Source organism: Cibotium barometz, chromosome 30 (assembly GCF_041138505.1).
Source record: "Cibotium barometz isolate CiBa-2024 chromosome 30, ASM4113850v1, whole genome shotgun sequence".
In the NCBI taxonomy this organism is placed as follows: domain Eukaryota; kingdom Viridiplantae; phylum Streptophyta; class Polypodiopsida; order Cyatheales; family Cibotiaceae; genus Cibotium; species Cibotium barometz.
The window spans coordinates 35433181-35452388 of NC_141075.1; the positions used below are offsets into that span (position 1 = coordinate 35433181).

At 40.6% G+C, this 19208-nt stretch overlaps 1 protein-coding gene across 1 annotated transcript in view; it reads right to left on the reverse strand.

Moving 5' to 3' along the window:
* Window positions 1-18261, reverse strand: part of LOC147621425 (lysM domain receptor-like kinase 3) — a 35033-nt gene extending 16772 nt beyond the window's left edge. The window contains exons 1-5 of the mRNA XM_086824166.1: window positions 17603-18261; window positions 16304-16649; window positions 14149-14187; window positions 1648-1962; window positions 1291-1433 (exon numbers count right to left, since the gene is read on the reverse strand). Coding sequence (XP_086680292.1) covers window positions 1291-1433; window positions 1648-1962; window positions 14149-14187; window positions 16304-16649; window positions 17603-17899 — 1140 coding nt within the window. The 5' untranslated portion in view covers window positions 17900-18261. The remainder of the gene's footprint in view (window positions 1-1290; window positions 1434-1647; window positions 1963-14148; window positions 14188-16303; window positions 16650-17602) is intronic.
* Between the last annotated feature and the right edge of the window lie 947 nt (window positions 18262-19208).

Sequence of the window (19208 nt, forward strand, 5' to 3'; positions counted from 1 at the left end):
CCTTTCAAGGTTCCGAATAAGCATCTTTCCTTGGGTTGGTCAATCAATACCATGATTAACCTGCAAGCTAGGTGTTTCACACCATCTTGGTGTGCCATTCCGGCACCATCTTTGTAATGCACTAAATGATGTAGTTACCCAAACACTTATTAGACACAGGTCGGGTGTCCAGTGGGCAACTCAAGTCCATGTCTAGGTTTGTACACTCATTATTGTGTGTGAACCTTGGTCCAAGGTTCTAGCAGCAACCGGAAGACATACAGAAAGACCTTTGTGGAGGCTATGTAGGACCAAATGGGCTACATGGATGGCCCAAATCCATGGGAAAAGGGCAGTGGGCAGCCAACACTTGCCCAAGGCCAAGGCCCAAGAGCATGGGGGTGTCCATGAACGCCAGTCAGCCAGCCTAAAAAGGGCCAAAAGCCCACGACTATGCAAGTCAGCCAGCCCTACATTAGTCAGCAAGCACAACTACAGGCCCAGTCCATATATATGGAGCAATAAAATCCTCATTTCCTCATCTTCAAGTATAGTGAGTGTCTCATCTCCTGCCGTTAACTCACAGCAGGTCATCAAACTGCAGCCCTCACACATGTGATCTCTGGCCACATTAGTCAGCAAGCACAACTACAGGCCCAGTCCATATATATGGAGCAATAAAATCCTCATTTCCTCATCTTCAAGTATAGTGAGTGTCTCATCTCCTGCCGTTAACTCACAGCAGGTCATCAAACTGCAGCCCTCACACATGTGATCTCTGGCCACAGCCTGTAAGAAGCCTGTAAGGAGAAAAACACAGCTCTTTGAGGTAACCCAATTCAATCCCGTTTTAGGGCAGAATCAGCCAGGTTTTTGTACTCGTTCCTCACAACAACAATCAGAGCAAATACTCCTTTGGGAGGGGCCCTTTAGTGGGTATTTGGGACCTCATCTGGTGTACAGTGTACTTCTCTCCCTCTTGCAGGTTTTCCCCTTCGAGCTGGCAAGTAAAAAGCTAATGCATGTTACATTGTATGCATATACACATCCCGTACATATGGCATATGCCCAATACAAGCACACATAGACACACATACATGTATCCATAGATGTACATACTTATATGTGCTTACACCCTAGCACTAACATAATATAGGTGCACTCCACATCAGCAAGAGCTCCTTTCATGCCCAAGAAATGAAATTAAAATTAAAACCACATCCCATGCTGCCATCTCTTTCAAGTCATACTAAAGATTCTAAATGAACAAACTTAAGGAATTCCAAGAAGATAAGGAGAGACCCAACCTACTTGATTTCGAAGGTGTCCATGATAGACAACACCAAAAGCTCCCTCACCAAGTTTCCTTGACTCTAAGAAGTTGGAACAAGATTCTTCAACTTCTTTGTATGTGAAAACAATTGGTTTCTCAGATTCAAAGACATCTTGGGCCTCTGCACAACCAAGAGAAGGAAAAGTTTGAGTCCAAAAAATCACAGTTTGAGTCCAACAAGATACATCATACATGCATGCATACACACGTGCACGCACACAAATGTATATATAAGTATATGTGGGTGTATGTGTGTGTACACACGCATTTATGTACATATGCATGTGCATGTGTGTGTGTGTGTGTGTGTGTTCTCAGGACCCCAAATGTATTACCTCCAGGTAAGGTAATTGCACGCTTGACATTATTGTTGATGCTACCAGGCCGCTTGAGGAGAGCATTCCAGCTGCCCAAAAAGCTATTGTTGTGACTAGAAGAGCTTCCTTTGCGAGAAGTTGGAGCAGTGGACTCAACATCAGCAAAAGCAATTCTACCGATCTTCTGCTCAGGGGGGAGATTCTCGTCTCTTTTTCTTCTTTTGTTGGTTATCACATGAACTGTGATGATAGTAAGAGACAACACTATGGCCAATGACATGCCAATCCCCACAGCCAGCCCAACACTCACATAATGACCCTTCTTAGATGACCCTGCATGCGCATACGCCACGGTAACTAATCATTAATCATCACTCTAAGCATGTAACCATATATTTGATAGCATCCACATCATGGAAACCAACTTAGCTCAGTGGCTAGTGTGTGTGTGTGTGTGTGTGTGTGTCTCTCTCTCTCTCTCTCTCTCTCTCTCTCTGTGTGTGTCTCTGCACACGTGTGTGTCTATCAATCAATCTATCTATTTCTCTCTCTCTCTCCATCCATGGGTGTATGTGCACATAGATCATAGAGGATGAATTCATTTAGAAACCTACATATCTGTATAGACAAATGATTGCACCATAGATGATACTTTATATTCATGAGATTATCTAGGTGGCTAATTTGTGTACTCATATGGTTATCTTGTCTCTTCACATGATCATTATTGTATATGTAGCTAGTATCTATTGTTGCTCATTTTGGTCTCATACGAGGATCGCGTCCACGACTCCCTCACCATCGGCAGATTCGAGCCATCATTGCCCGCCACCGGAGAAGTTTACTGCAACGATTCAGCAGTTCAGCTTTCAGCTCTTAGCTCTCTTAGGATGTTACTATTGTTGGATAGGTGTCATCTCCAGATGGTGTCACGCTAGTGGCACACTCTTTAGCCTCTAGGCATTTTTGGGATTTATAGCATTCATTTCCATTTTTTCCTATTTACACATTTTTGGGTGGAGGAAAGGGCGGAGGAACTTTTCTAGAGATCCGTTCATCTTGTGCCTATATATATGAGGCATTGTAGTTCATTTCTAATCAAGTTGGCTAGTGGTTCATTGATGAGTTCTTGAGTACATTGTCTCTTCTCTCATCTCTTCTTTCTCACATGGTATCAGAGCAAGGTGGTGGCGCACATAGAGTCTCCTTATTCTTCTTCCTCTCTACCTCTAGTCCTCTTCAACAACCCCGCTTTCAATGGCGTCTTTTCATTTTTTGATTTTCTGCTAAACGAATGCGTTTTTGATGATTGTGCCGTTAGCCCTACTGGAATCATCATGGTCTACAACTTAGCAGAAGAAATTTTTTGTAAATTCCTCACCGTTTTTGAGTTATTCTTCGCAGACTGCCTGCATGCAGAATTTCTGCTTGCGTTTTTTGCAGAAACCCTTACTCATCATCCTTGCACTCATTTAATGATGCAAAAGGCTTCAAACCAGTCCATTACCATCCTCTACAAGTGTGTTTTTAAAGCACTTCAGTCCGAGTCCTACAACTCTACTTGCGGTGAAAACATTGCCAACTAGTTTTCCCTACATGCGGTAGCGTTTTTTTGGAGGCTTCTTGTGGAGAGAGATTTGTAGCCATTTCTTGGCTGCGTTTTCATCATCAACTTCAGCCCTCTTCATGGTGTTTTGAGGTACATATTCATCCTCTTTTCTACACCTTTCTATCGACTGAAAATTCCACTTTGCTACACACTTTGTGTCTGCGTTTTTGTGGACAATCAACTCCTCCATACTCCTTCTACCTAAGGCTACATTCTCAGCCCTCTTTTGGTGGTTTCTACGGAGTCTATTGGTTCATATATCGGCTGCGTTTTGTGGCTGCGTTTTCGCACTATCTTTGTACATATTTTAGAGATACTTTCTTGGTGGACAGCCCATCTATTGGCTGTGTTTTTGGAGGTACGACACTTCTTCCCTTGTGTTTTCCCACCCTCCTCTCCCTATGGGATCTCGGAAGTCCTCTACTCCAAAAGAAAAAGGCAAACTTGAAGATACTATGGATCCTACATCTCCTACGACGGTTAGACCGGCAACTACTACAACGGAAGTTGGTGCAATTCCTTCTTCGGTAGGTGCTTCTACTTTCTCTTTTCCGTCATATCCATTACCTTCTATGGATCCTTTCTCTCTTTCTTCTTTGTCCTTTATGCCTTCCTATCCACATACTTATATGCCCTCTATGGTATATTCCCCTACATCATCTATGTCTTTTATGGCAACTTCATCTACTATGATTCCTCCTTCTACTACTTCCACTACTACTCCTCTCCCCACTCAATCATATCAGCCCTTTAACCCACTCACTCAATCTTTGAGCCTTCCAAGTCTTTCCGATTCACAAAAGCTTACCCTAAACAACTACCACACTTGGTCCTTGTTTATGCAACTGCACGGGCCAAAGCTTTACTTGTGCATGGCATATCTACATCGGTTGTGTCTCAATTTCTTTCTACAAGGAGTACGGCTCAACAATTATGGCATGCTATACAAATGCAATATGGAAGACTTTCAACGGTTAAGATGGCTAAGTTGGAAGAAGATTTGGATAAGCTTTCTATCTCCGAATCCGACAACATAGTGGAGAAGCTTGGAGAATTCAATCGAATCAAGCGGCAACTTGAAGAGTTTGGTACATTGGTAAGCAATCCGGTCCACAAGCTACTTGGTAAATTGCCTTCTTCTTTTGAATCGTTCAAAGATAACATCTTTCTTCGAGTTCCTTTCCCTTCCTTTGAAGAGACTATGGGTCTTCTTCATGATAAGTGCCTTACTAGTAGCAAGCAAAACAAAAAGGACTCGACTTTTGTAAGCCAAGGCAAGGGCAAAGGCAAAGGCAAGGGGAATGATCAACGCAAAGGCTCTAATTCCAATGCTAAAGATTCTTCAACCAAAGGCGATAAGGACAAATCAAAGGATTCTTCCAAAGGAGTACACTTTCTGTGGTCGTAGTGGCCATACGGAGGATCGCTGTTTTGCTAAGAAGGCGGCATCCAAGAAGGTAAAAGCTGAACTTGAATCCAAATCTAAGGGTTCTTCTACATCAACATCTTCTCACGACAAAGACAAAGACAAGAAGGAAGACGGTAATGCCAAGGTTGCATATGTTGCTATGTCTTCTACTTCTTCATGTGACACATCACTTGTGGTAATCAAAGATCTTGATATGCATACTGCAGATGAGTGGATTGTCGACAGTGGTGCTACCTCTCACATGACGAATATGTTGGAATTAGGGTTGCAGGAAAGCACACAAAGCTTGGAGAAGAAGAAGCAAGAATGCACACAACACAAAGTGTATTAGATTGTGTCAATGTACAAAGAGATGTTAGCCCTAGAAGGATGGGCGTATATACAAGCCGGGGGAAAAAACCTCCTAAAGAGGGAAAAAGTGCCCCGGCGGTCCTAAGTGTGTTCACACACATCACTGCCTATATATATGTAAACAAATCCCCCCTGGGAGTGATGGTGTGAACGAGAGCTGGCACTCATGTATAGGGGAGTGCCATGCCCGAAGTAGATCAATCCACAAAGGGGAGCAAGCCCAAAGCTTTGCGGAAAGCTTCAAACTTCTCACGAGGAAGCGCCTTTGTGAAAAGATCGGCGAGGTTGTCCTGTGTTGGCACAAGCTGATCTCTCCTGCTGAGAGTCTCTCCCTGACATAGTGATAATGCACCTCAATGTGCTTTGTGCGAGCATGAAAAACTGGGTTTTTCGCAACTGCTAATGCGCTCTGACTGTCAGTGAAGATAGAGGTGGCAGACTCCTGTCCAACACCCAAGTCAGCCATAAGCCGTCTGAGCCACACACACTCAACCGTAGCTGTGAAAGCTGCCCTGTACTCAGCTTCACAACTAGAAGTGGCCACAGTAGGTTGCTTCTTGCTCAACCAAGATATGCATGAGCTACCGAGCATGAAACAAAAACCACTTGTGGACACTCTTGTGTCATAGCAACCAGCCCAATCTGAGTCCGAAAAAGCATGTAAATCTGGCGGCAACGATCCCCCCTTGGGATAAAACAACCCAAGATGTATGGTGCCACTCAAGTAGCGAAAGATGCGTTTAACTGCCTTCCAATGCTGAGACCCTAGGCTATGCATAAACCTGCTCACCTGTGAGACTGCAAACTGAATGTCCGGCCTCGTAATGCATACATAAATGAGGCAACCAACAGCTGTCTGATAGAGTGTGACATCAAAGTGATCTCCAGCATCATGAAGACTCAACTTCAAACCTGTCTCCATTGGAGTAGCAATAGGCTTGCAGTCTTCAAGGCCAAATCTCCGCAACAATGTCTCAATATACTTTGTCTGACACAAAGCAATACCTCCATCACACTGCTTAAACTGTATCCCCAAATAATGATGCAAATGCCCCAAATTTGACATTTCAAAAGAGGCATTCAAATCAGCCTTAAAATCAGCAATATGACTCTCATTTGGTCCTGTGAGCAGCATGTCATCGACATAGAGAGCAATGATTAGATGTACACCATCCACACGTTTAACATACAAAGTGCTTTCTGTTGGACTATTCTGAAACCCATGTGCAGTCAAATATGCATGTATCTTTTCATACCAAGCTCGTGGAGCTTGCTTTAAACCATATAAAGCCTTTTTCAACCTGCACACTTTGTTTTCCTGCCCTCTTTGAACAAAACCACGAGGCTGCGATACATACACCTCCTCATGCAAATCCCCATTCAAGAACGCAGTCTTTATGTCCAACTGATGCACATTCCAACCATTATGAGCTGCCAATGCACAAATGCTACGAATGGTAGTCATACGACAAGTGGGAGCAAAGGTCTCATCAAAATCAATGCCCTTTTCTTGAGCATAACCCTTTGCAACAAGTCTAGCCTTATAGCGATCAACACTACCATCTGGCTTTCGTTTCAATTTAAAAACCCACTTACATCCAATGGCCTTTTTACCAATAGGCAAATCACACAAAGACCATGTACCATTCTTCATTATAGCATCATATTCACTTTGCATTGCAGCCAACCAATTTTCTGAATTTTGTGCCTCATCAAATGAAAGAGGTTCTTCCTCTTCACACATACTAGACACAGCCAAAGCATAACAATCTGATGCATAAGAGGCATGCTGAAAACCTGAACGAGTACGACTAGTAATAGGTGCATCAATCTTACTATCACGCAAGGTTTGCACCAGCCATTTAGGCATACCTCTAGCCTGCTCATTTTCAGCCCTATCCTCATGAATTACATCCTGTAAATCTGCATCAGAAATAGGCTGATCTATGATGTCGTTTGAAATCTGCATAGGCTGAATATTTGCCTCATTAGGACTTACATTTGAATTCCCACCTGTAAAGAGAGGCAACAACGTATCAAATACATCCCGTGAGCTTACACCTGTCTCTTTGGTACATGATAACAAGGGCTGCACAGCATCTTCCACAAAAACAACATCTCGACTAATCAAGATACGCTTTGACTACGGATGATACAATCTGTAACCCTTGCTCTCAGCACTATAACCAACAAAAATGCATTTGACAGCCTTGTCATCCAATTTTCTGCATTGTTGCACAGGCACTAAAGCATAGGCCAAGCAACCAAAGACACGCAAGTGACCAATAGAAGGCTTCCTGCCATGCCAAGCTTCGTATGGAGTAATAGACTGCAAGGCCTTAGTGGGACACCTGTTGAGTACATATGCAGCACACATGACAGCCTCAAGCCAAAACGCATGTGGCAAAGCTTGGCTCTTGACCATACATCGTGCCATCTCCATAAGTGACCTGTTCTTCCTCTCAGCAACACCATTTTGCTGAGGGGTATACGGCACTGTACATTGGTGTTTTATCCCACGACTAGCCAGAAATGCATCAAACTCTTTAGACATGTACTCCCCCCCTCGATCAGTACGGAGGGTGCCCACAGTACAATTGGATACATTTTCAGCCATAAGAAAAAACTGTTTGAAGCACAAAAACACTTCGGACTTTGCCTTCAGTGGATATACCCATGCATGCCTTGAGTAATCATCAATGAAAGTCACGAAGTACAAGTGTTTACCAAATGACGGAGTTTGCATAGGCCCACATACATCACTATGTACAAGCTGCAATTTGCGAGTGGCCCGCACAGAACCATCCTTTGGAAACGCAAAACGCTGTAGTTTGCCCAAAATACAGCCTTCACAAACATGTTTCAATGGTGCCTCAAGAGGGGGCAATGAAGCAACCATATCAAATTTCTGCAAACGCAGCAAACTAGCAAAGTTCAGATGACCAAAACGAGCATGCCATAGTTTTGCATCTGAAACTGCCTTTTCATCAGAAACTGCATTTGCTGAATCTTCCACACACTTGTCATAAGAATTGAGCCTATATAGCCCACGAAACAAGGTGCCAGATACAATAATCGTATCACCAGAAGTCAAATCATGAACAGTACATCTGTCATCCACAAATTTGATTACAAATCCAAGTCTAGCAAGCGCAGAGACAGACAATAGATTCTTCTTTATCCCTGGCACATACAAAGCATCTGAAAGTGTGAAAGCGCTGCCATTTGCAGCAGTAAGCATAATTTTACCAATGCCCTTCACTGGGTAAGAAGCATTATTGGCACATGTGACAGTATTCCCATTAGGGACAGCCTCAAGAGAAGTGAACATATCACGATGCGAGGTAATGTGCTTTGTAGCACCACTGTCAAAATACCAAACATGAGAGTCAACAGAAACTGCCAAACATGCATCATGTACAGATGGGTCATACTGGCAATACACGCTAAACGCCCATTCTGTATCCTGCACAACATTTGCAGAATCTGCATTTGTAGAAGCATCCGCTATTGTGGCTGCATTTGACTCTTTCTTCTTTGCCTCTTTAGCCTTTAGCTTAGGGCAATTCTTAATGACATGATCATTTGCCTTACAATAGTTGCACCTGGTCTTTTTCTTGCCTTTATCAAGAGCCTTCTCAGACTTATTGTTGCTACCTGTGGAAGGAGAAGAAGTTGCAGACCTATTAATAGAAGAAGAAACAGTGGAAGGGGCTGCCTTACCACTTCTTCTCTGTTGCTGGGCAGCAATAAATGCTTGATCAACTGCACGCTGCCTGGCCCTATTTTGCCTGGACTGCGCTTCTTGCAAGAGCTTGTTGACTAAAGTATCATACTTGACAGCATCAGGTCTGTCCTCATTAAGAAGTCTCCACGTGGAAGCAAAAGTCTGATATGTCTCAGGTAAAGCATCAAGAACAGTCTGCACAAGAGAATGATCAGGAATAATCTCACCTGCAGAAATCAACTGTTCTTTGAGATCTTTAATCTCAGCAAGAAAAACATTCATGTCATCATCTTCTTGCATAATCTTCAATTCTAGCTCTTTACGCAGGTAAGCGATTTTTGCCTCGTTACGACCTGCATACAAACCAGCTAGAATATCCCAAGCCTGTTTTGCTGTTTTAGCTGAACGAATATGTGGGGTGATGTTACGTTTGACAGAAAGTGTAATCAAGGCATGAGCCTGCGCATCTTTACCATCCCAACGAGCTTGTTCAGCAGTGGGTAAAACAGCAGCAACAGTAGAGCTGCTAGAACCTGCAACATCCTCAACAGATCCTACATCCACAGAACCTGGACGTACATCTATACCCTGCACAATGTGCCACACTCCTTTTGCAACCAAAACATGCTGCATCATGTATGCCCAAAGTGGGTAGTTGCTATCTCCATCCAGTTTGTCTTCAGCAGACAACATGCGAAATACATCATTGCTGTTATCAGCCATGGCCACTGACTGAAACTGATGCAAAAGCTGCCTGTAATGAAGCAAAGATTGAACAGAAAACAACTCGTGCTATGTAGCACGGTCCACAATAGAGTACGTATGCCTGTTTTGCAGAAAACTGCACTGTCGAAATTTTTGCAGAAAATGACGAAAACACCTGTGCAGAACTTGAAATGCAAAAACGGAGCCCGAAACGACCTCAGATGCAAATTCTGAGAACGCAAAGCCCTACGGGCCTATTTGCAGAGTATAGGGACCTGCAAGCGCTCGTGAAAACTCACCTCAATCGGAGAACGTGAGTCGGAGGGTGCTGGCGGTGTTGCCCTGGGAGCCGATGCCTGCTCTGATACCAATTGTTGAAATTAGGGTTGCAGGAAAGCACACAAAGCTTGGAGAAGAAGAAGCAAGAATGCACACAACACAAAGTGTATTAGATTGTGTCAATGTACAAAGAGATGTTAGCCCTAGAAGGATGGGCGTATATACAAGCCGGGGGAAAAAACCTCCTAAAGAGAGAAAAAGTGCCCCGGCGGTCCTAAGTGTATTCACACACATCACTGCCTATATATATGGCAACAGAATAGTTATTCCTTATTGGAAAACCATAAGTCTATCTCTTCATTAGTACACATTGGTGATGCTTCGTCTCTCTCTGTGATCTACTTCTAAAGGTCTTGGGGTTTACTTTGATGATGAAGTGATTGAAATCGTTGATAGACAGTCACTTTCTTGTGTGGCACATGGTTATCAAAATGCTGGGCTTTATCATATAAGCTCTTTTACACCACAGTTGCCACCACATGAGTCTCATCTTCATCAATTATTTGCTTCTCCTAAAGCACTTGTTTCTAATGAAGATAGTGATCTATGGCATTTCCGCTTTGGCCATGTTCCTCTTGCTACTTTGCAACATCTTGTCTCACATGACATGGTTACAGGTCTACCAAAGCTTCAGAAACCTCGCCATCACATTTGTTCTTCTTGTGCTCAAGGAAAGCAACATCGGGCTTCTTTTCCAGAGGAGGCTACTCATAGGGCCATACGCATACTTGAGCTTATTCATGCTGATCTTGCAGGACCTATGGAAGTACAATCGCTTGGTGGATCCAAGTATTATATGCTTCTTGTGGATGACTTCTCTTGGAAATCATGGGTTTATTTCTTACGTAAGAAGTCTGATGCTCTTTCTCATTTCAAGGTTTGGCTTGCCCAAATGGAGAATCAAGCAAGTCAAAAGGTATCTTTTCTTAGGACTGACAACGGAGGTGAGTTTACAGCATTTGAGGATTTTCTAGCTTCAAAAGGCATACAACGACAAACCACCATACCCTACACTCCTCAGCAGAATGGTGTGGTTGAAAGAAAGAATAGAACGGTGAAGGAAATGGCCCGCTCCCTCTTACATCATGCGACGCTACCTTCCTCCTTTTGGGGTGAGGCTATAGCTACTTCAGTTTATCTTCTCAATCACTCTTTTACGAAAGCAGTGGACGGCATGACTCCAGAGGAGGCTTTCACAGGCCACAAGTCTACTGTTTCTCATTTTCATGTCTTTGGTTGTGTTGCTCATGTGCATGTGCCTTCTTCTAAGAGGAGGACTCTTGATGCTAAGTCCAAACCTATGATATTCACAGGATATGCTTCTCGCTCCAAAGGGTTTTGTTTTTGGGATCCTTCTCGTGAGGATATTGTTCTTTCACGTGATGCCATCTTTGATGAGCATGTTTTTGGTCTTGATGAGTTACCACCTTCTACATCTCTCTCAGATCCATTTCCATCTCTTGAGCTTGAGCCTCTCTCATTCCCTACAGTCTCATCCTCATCTACACCATCAGTTCCTACTTCATCCCCTTCATCCATTTCGATTGCAACACCTACTACTTCATTGGATTCTACACGGACTTCTGGTCCTCCAAAATGGATTAGCTCTCTACTTCAGGATTAAGGTATATCACTTTCAGATGCTCAACAATCTACTACACGTATCCATTTCCATCTCTTGAGCTTGAGCCTCTCTCATTCCCTACAGTCTCATCCTCATCTACACCATCAGTTCCTACTTCATCCCCTTCATCCATTTCGATTGCGACACCTACTACTTCATTGGATTCTACACGGACTTCTGGTCCTCCAAAATGGATTAGCTCTCTACTTCAGGATTAAGGTATATCACTTTCAGATGCTCAACAATCTACTACACGTGTCTTATGTACACGCCCTTCAGTAAATATTGCCTTGATGTCTCATATTGGTGATGTGTTTGAGCCTAAAATGGTTAAGGAAGCTCTTTCCTTACCACATTGGTGTGAAGCAATGCAAGCAGAGATTTCTTCTATTGAATCTAATAACACATGGCAGTTAGTTCCACGACCTTCACATAAAAAGGTCATTGGTGTTAAGTGGATTTTCAAAGTCAAGTTTCATTTTGATGGTACTCTTGATAAGTACAGGCATGACTTGTTGCTAAAGGTTATGCTTAAAAAGAAGGTGAAGACTTTGATGAAACTTTTGTTCCTATTGCCAGATATTCTACTATTCGTGTTGTTTTTGCTCTTGCTTCTCACTATGCCTGGCCTATATATCAAATGGATATGTTAAATCTGCCTTCTTGAATGGAGATTTAGAGGAGGAAGTTTATGTGGCACAACCTAAAGGTTTTATTGCACAGGATCATGAACATGATGTGTATTTATTACAGAAAGCTCTTTATGGTCTTAAGCAAGCTCCTCGATCTTGGTATCAGAAGATTGACAGTTTTCTCCTTTCTCTATATTTTGAGAGGACTCATGCAGATCCTAATCTTTATGTGCTTATTGTGGATGATGATATATGCATTCTTGTGCTTTATGTGGATGATTTGACACTCACTAACTCTAATTTGGACCTACTCAAATGGGTTCAAACTCAACTCACAACATCATTTGCCACGACTGATCTTGGACTACTCCACTATTTTCTTGGTTTAGAAGTGTGGCAATTTGCTTCTGGCATCTTTCTTTGTCAAAAGAAGTATACTTTAAGGTTGCTTGAGAAATATGGCATGCATGATTGTGCATCACTCACTTGTCCCATGGATCCTAATTCAAAATTATCCAAAGATGATGATTCCCCTGAGGTTGATTCTACAGAGTATCGCCAACTTATTGGTTCTCTACTTTGTTTGGTTAACACTCGGCTAGATCTCTCCTATGCTATGAGTATTCTCAGCCAATTCTCTTCACAGCCTCGTCGATCTCATTGGCAGGCAGCTTTGAGGGTTCTTTGATATCTTCATGGAACTCTTGAGTATGGCATTTCTTATGCAGATGGAGATACACTTATTGGTTACTCAAATTTTGATTAGGCAGGGTGTATTAATACTAGGCATTCCATGTCAGGCTATTGTTTTATGCTTGGTAAAGGACTTGTTTCTTGGAAATGTCAAAAGCAACGAATTACTTCTTCTTCATCGACAGAAGTAGAGTACAAGTCATATCTTGATGCCACTTCTGAAGCACTTTGGCTTCACCAAATTTTGAATCACCTTGGATGTTCATCTACTCCGACACTCATCTACTCAGATTCACAGAGTGCTATTGCTTTAGCCAAAAATCTAGTTATTCGAGGATGATCCAAACACATTGATGTTCATTTTCATTTTGTTCGTGATTGGATTTTTGAAGGTCGCATTCAGCTTGAGTATTGTCCTACCAAAGAACAGCCTCTTCCTCGACCTACCTTGGATTATCTTCTTCAGCGCGTTGGCGTTGGTCCTCCCATCTGGACCTGAAGAGGAGGTGTTGGATAGGTGTCATCTCCAGATGGTGTCACGCTGTGGCACACTCTTTAGCCTCTAGGCATTTTTGGGATTTATAGCATTCATTTTCATTTTTTTCTATTTACACATTTTTGGGTGGAGGAAAGGGTGGAGGAACTTTTCTAGACATCCGCGTTCATCTTGTGCCTATATATATAAGACATTGTAGTTCATTTCTAATCAAGTTGGCTAGTGGTTCATTGATGAGTTCTTGAGTACATTGTCTCCTCTCATCTCTTCTTTCTCACAACTATTTTCATTCTTTCTTTCAGATTTGTTATGATGAGACATCATCATCATCAGCAGGTGTACCTTGTTTTGGTCTCATGGGCCATTTCGGCCTTTAGGAGACGTTAATATTTCTTTCTTTCTCTCTCTCTCTCTCTCTCTCTCTCTCTCTCTCTCTCTCTCTCTCTCTCTCTCACACACACACACACACACACACACACACACTCACTCACTCACATGAGGGTAGAGCCCTCATTTAGGACTTCCATAAAATTAAGCGAAAAATATTTTATTTTGTTAGTAGATTCTGTCTAACATCTACAGCTCTACTAGCTAACTAGCATGATTTTTTCTTCAAAATGTTTTCTTTTGGACCACAAACTTAACTCAAAGCCTCCATTGGTGTTCATGGTCTCTCATAGGTTACTCTGGACTTTTGTAGATGTTACTCTCTCTCTCTCTCTCTCTCTCTCTCATTCATTTAATTTCCAAGTGGAAACATCTAATTTACACACACATTCTTTTTCCCTCTCAAGCTATATTTGAGATGTTTTAGAAATTTATTCTTGTTAACTATATTTAAAACATGAGCAACATCATAATCATTAAACTAGTGCGGAAGAGAAACTTGATCTCGCAAGGTAAATAAAGCATACCTTTTGTTGGTTGTGTTTCTGTAGCATTGTAAATGGAACCTAGCATGCCAAAAAGAAAGAAAGAAAAAGCTAGCAAAGTTAGCTTCAATATTCTCTTAGCTGTAGTATTTAGTGTTAGTATTCTCTTATAAATCATAACATGGTTGCTCATGTAAACAACTTAAACCCTTGTGATTTCATAGTTTAAGGTTTTCTCCTTGAAGTATATCATGCTATATAATGAATTGCTTTCTTACATCTAGTTCCAAACAACATTCACAAATGAATTGCTTTCTTACATCTAGTTCCAAACAACATTCACAAATGAATTACTTTCTCACATCTATTTCCAAGCAACACTCACAAATTGAAAACAATGTGTAGCCATTTCTTAATCTACATGTGAAGAGAAAAAGGAATAGCTCTCGTCATGATAACAGTTTAAAGTTTATCTTTTTGCATGAATGATGTGTAAAAAGAAAATATCTTTTTGATTGTTTTAGATTGTCAAAATAGTTGTGTTCTTTTGAAGTAAATGATCATGCTTTTGAATGTTTCTTCTTTAAAAATAGTATTGGTTCACTTTAATAATTATATAGATTTTTGTATGAATGATGTGCAAAAAAAAAAATATCTTGTGGATTGTTTTAGATTATCAAAGCTACTGTACTCTTTTGTATGCAAAGGAACATTTCTTCTTTAATAGTATTGGTTCATTGTAATAAAGAAAATTTCTTGTTGATTGTTTTAAATTTTCAACCTAGTTGTATTCTCTTGAAGTGAATGATTATTCTTTTGATTAAAAATAGTATTGGTTCATAGCAGTAATTATCTATTCTCATCTAAACTAAATAGCACCAACCTCCTCCCCACCCCTCGGATCTAATTAGGAGATGAAACAAGAGAATTCAATTCAAAGGGGTTTTCCTTTATTTGTGCATGTGTGCATGTGTGTGTGTGTGTGTGTGAGAGAGAGAGAGAGAGAGAGAGAGAGAGAGAGATTCTATTAATACCTACTAAATACCCAATAGGTATGGAGAGACCAAAAAGTGTAACATATGTTCCATGTGTAACTAAACATCCAAAACATGGAATCAAAAGTGCCATAAGAAATTCGACCCACGTACTACACATAGGGAATACATAATGAGGTTGGTGTAACCAATGGTGCTCATCATCATGTGCCATCCTCCTTTACTAAAGTATACATGAAGATAATGTCCACCACTTAAGGTGGGGCTATTAAATATTATATCCCAAATTTGGAGCTGACGAGAAGACGGTTAAAATTTAGAGGGAAAGGATATCTAGCTCTCTAGAGTGGTGTGCCTAATCCTAGATAAGTCTACATGTACAAGGTGGTAGTGGGTCTCAATTCCAAGGTTTCTCTTCGGCCAAGCACCTATGCCTATTTGCGCGCATGCACGAGAGAGAGAGAGAGAGAGAGAGAGAGAGAGAGAGAGAGAGAGAGAGAGAGAGAGAGAGAGAGAGAGAGAGAGAGAGAGAGGACCAAGATAAATTTCTTAAGATGAAAGAGGCACTAGCTTGGAGAGTGATCTTAACTAATGATATTGGTGTGGAGAATAAGTAATGGAAGACACACTACATTAGTGTTGTGTAATTGAAAATTTCATGCTTGAAAATTACTATTGTAAAATAAATCTACGAGTAGCATATGGTAAAAATCTTGTTTTAGTATGATCTAGATAACTTACAATTGATGAATATGATTTTTATTAACATGTCTTATTTCTTCACAAAGGTGGTGGTTTAATTTTCCAACCATAGTAATTGGTAGATGGGTTGGAGAGTACTTTAAATGGTAGATGGGTTGGAGAGTACTTTAAATGGTGTAAGCGCCACTTGAAAAGAAAAATGGAAAAAAATAATAGAATACATTACATGATCAAAGGACCTAAGAAGTTCATTTAGGATCACATAAGGGTTAAGAACAAATACGAAGTGCACCTAGTTAATTATAATGGTATTAGGAGAATATTAACAAGTGAGCTCTTGACAACAAATTAATGGTATTGGCATAGGAAGAAAGTAAACAAGGGAGCTCTAGATAAGAAATTAAGTAAAATACTATTTTGCAGCCAATGTACTTATTAAAAGGTGAAACAAATTTTATGATGTATTCAAAGCTGTTTCCGTATGGTTAGTAGATACTTACTTGGTGCAATAGATGATGGTATAAACAACACTTGTCCTCCTTGAATACGACTGACATTGGAAAGATTATTGAAACTACTAATTGTATCAAGATTGGATTGAAATTGATTTGCTATGTTTCCAACAGTGTCCCCTGATTGCACTGAATAAGTGATCACAGACATATATGATCCTGATGAAGGTGGGCAACCACAACCTAGATGGATCTCCAAAGGATGGCCCACTATTGGTACTTCTCCCACACTTTGATTCCATGCCAAATTATCAAAATGTTCATTTGAGATTTGAGCGAATCCAAATCCGGCATCTGAGTTTGTAAGTGTGTAGGATGTCAGTGCAAAGTATGCCTACATACAACAATTGCATTAGTAATGTCATTCCCAAAGAATTGTGTTAGCTATAGTAAGCTAAACCTATAAGTGTGTAGGTTGTCATCGCAATGTATGCCTACATACAACAATTTCATAGTAATGTCATGCCTACATACAACAATTGCATAGTAATGCCATGCCTACATACAATAATTGTCATGCCTACATACAACAATTGCATAGTAATGCCATGCCTACATACAATAATTGCATAGTAATGTCCAAAGAATTGTGTCACTTGTAGAGCAAGCTAGACCTATACAATATGAAGAAATTTGGAATTCCTACTTAACCTGAATCAAGCTACCATGCTCATTATAAGTAACACTTTTACAAGTTACCATGCTCATTAAAGTAACACTTTGATAAGTTACCATGCTCATTATAAGTAAGACTTTGATAAAACCCCCCTTTTAAGGGAGATGTTACTTCTAACTATGTAATATAGAACATGAATTGAACATAAGGGATGATTCTTTTCATGGAGGACTCACACAAAAATGTATTAAAAAAGTGTAAATGTTGTAAGCTTATTCCAATAAGGTTTTATTACCTCCAAATTTACATGATTGGGTGCATTTAGAATGCCAAATTCATACATAAAGGGCTCTTAAAGTAATTCTTGAATGCATTCATGTAGTGAACTCCCCAAGGTAAAAGATGGTTTATCATTTATACCATGATATTTGGTTGAGAAATGGCATGAGCTAAACAATCCTATGGTGAATTAGAATTGTAATATTCTTGAATCTTGGGTGCAACATTGCGTTCACATCGTACTCATCTGATCCGAGCATACTCATTTGATGGTGTACGATTTATAGCAATAACATGATATTATAGTTAGTTATTGTATGGCATTGAGGTTTGAAGATGTAATCTTACTTTAAAGGGGAATGTAGAACAAAAGGAAGTAGGAAAATCCATGCCTGAATCTTGGGAGGGTTGAGGTTGTAGCAGGCACAATCCACGAGCACAAGGTAGCCATTATGGAAGTTTTGAATTATGTGATATGGAGTGGTGGCATTGTAGAGGAGAGCAACATCATCCTTGGTGAAATTTGATGGCACTCTTGTGTTGGGCACATAGAGGATAGAGGGGCACTTGGAAGAAGAAAGGTCATTGCAAGCCAAAGGCTCCAATTGGGCCATTGCTAGGGTCATGCAATAGTACAAAAACCAGCATGCCCACCACCACATAAACGCATAATTAAGGGTAATCTGCATAGCTGAGTGATTAACTGCAAGCTAAACCGCCCAACAAGCTTAAGTGATCCAATTATATATGCAGACAATGGAAACCAACAAGCCTATTCGCCCCCTTAACCCATTTCTGCAGAAATCCTTCGCTTACAGAATGATAATGAGCTAAGAGAGGAAGAAGCTTGCTGCTCATCATCAACGCTTGATAAAGTCAAGCAAAAAGACACTCCATGGTTACCCCAAAATCTGAGCTCCACTTACAATCCAAAGGTTGAATCTGCGATTAACATTTTGGACAGGAAATTATCAATAATTTTGAGCAAGTTATGGGAGCTAAAGAGGACAGTGTGTGTGTGTGTGTGTGTGTGTGTGAGAGAGAGAGAGAGAGAGAGAGAGAGAAAGAGAGGCCGGCTGTGGACGGTTAATTAGCCTCGTTGTTTTTTTTTTGGCCTTGTTTTTGTCATGGCCTCCTTTGTCTTCTTTGCAAGATGCTTACACTTGGATGCAACCCATTCATTTGCATACACACTTGGATGCAACCCATTCATTCCTGGCATGCAATTTTCACCTCAATTTTATGCACTTAAAAAATACATTTATTTATTATTGTTTCACCCTCAATTTTTGCATTTAAGCAAAGCTCATATCCATAATGTTGCAAACTCACGTGTACACAATCTTGTCTTGCCTTGTTAGGCTGGTTCAACTTACTTAGGTCAATGCCCAAGTATCTAATTTAGACACTCAATGACTGACCTTTTTTTAAATTATGACATGAATAAATTATAGCTCACCCCTTAACTAACTATAATAGTTGCGATGAACTCCTCTTAAAAATTAAGACATGAATAAATTATAGCTCACACCTCAAATGACTATAAGAGTTGTGATGACTTCTCCTCTTTAAATTAATGGGATATCCATGATTAATTACTATGAGTATACCTTACTGATGTTTATGGAGCCAAGCATGGGGTATTCTTCCCTTCCTAAGATAAATTTAGGAATTTTGGGAATTATTCGAGTCCCATTTCTTATAGGATTGGTTGGAAACTCGGTATTTTTATGTAGTTTGAGCTAACATCTATTTGTTGGTGCACTCTTTGTGCCATTAGATTATATCTTGACACAACTATTTGGCGTATTTGTTTGTAGTTGTATAGATACATACGTCAATGCAACAATATTGGAAGGACAAACATGACACTAAACTTAATTGAGATTATACAACACCTTTCATATGAAGAAGATAATGTTAAATACTATCTCCACTTTGAGACATTGAAGTAAAAACATGGGGTTTATTTAATTTGCCAAAAGAATTCTAAATATC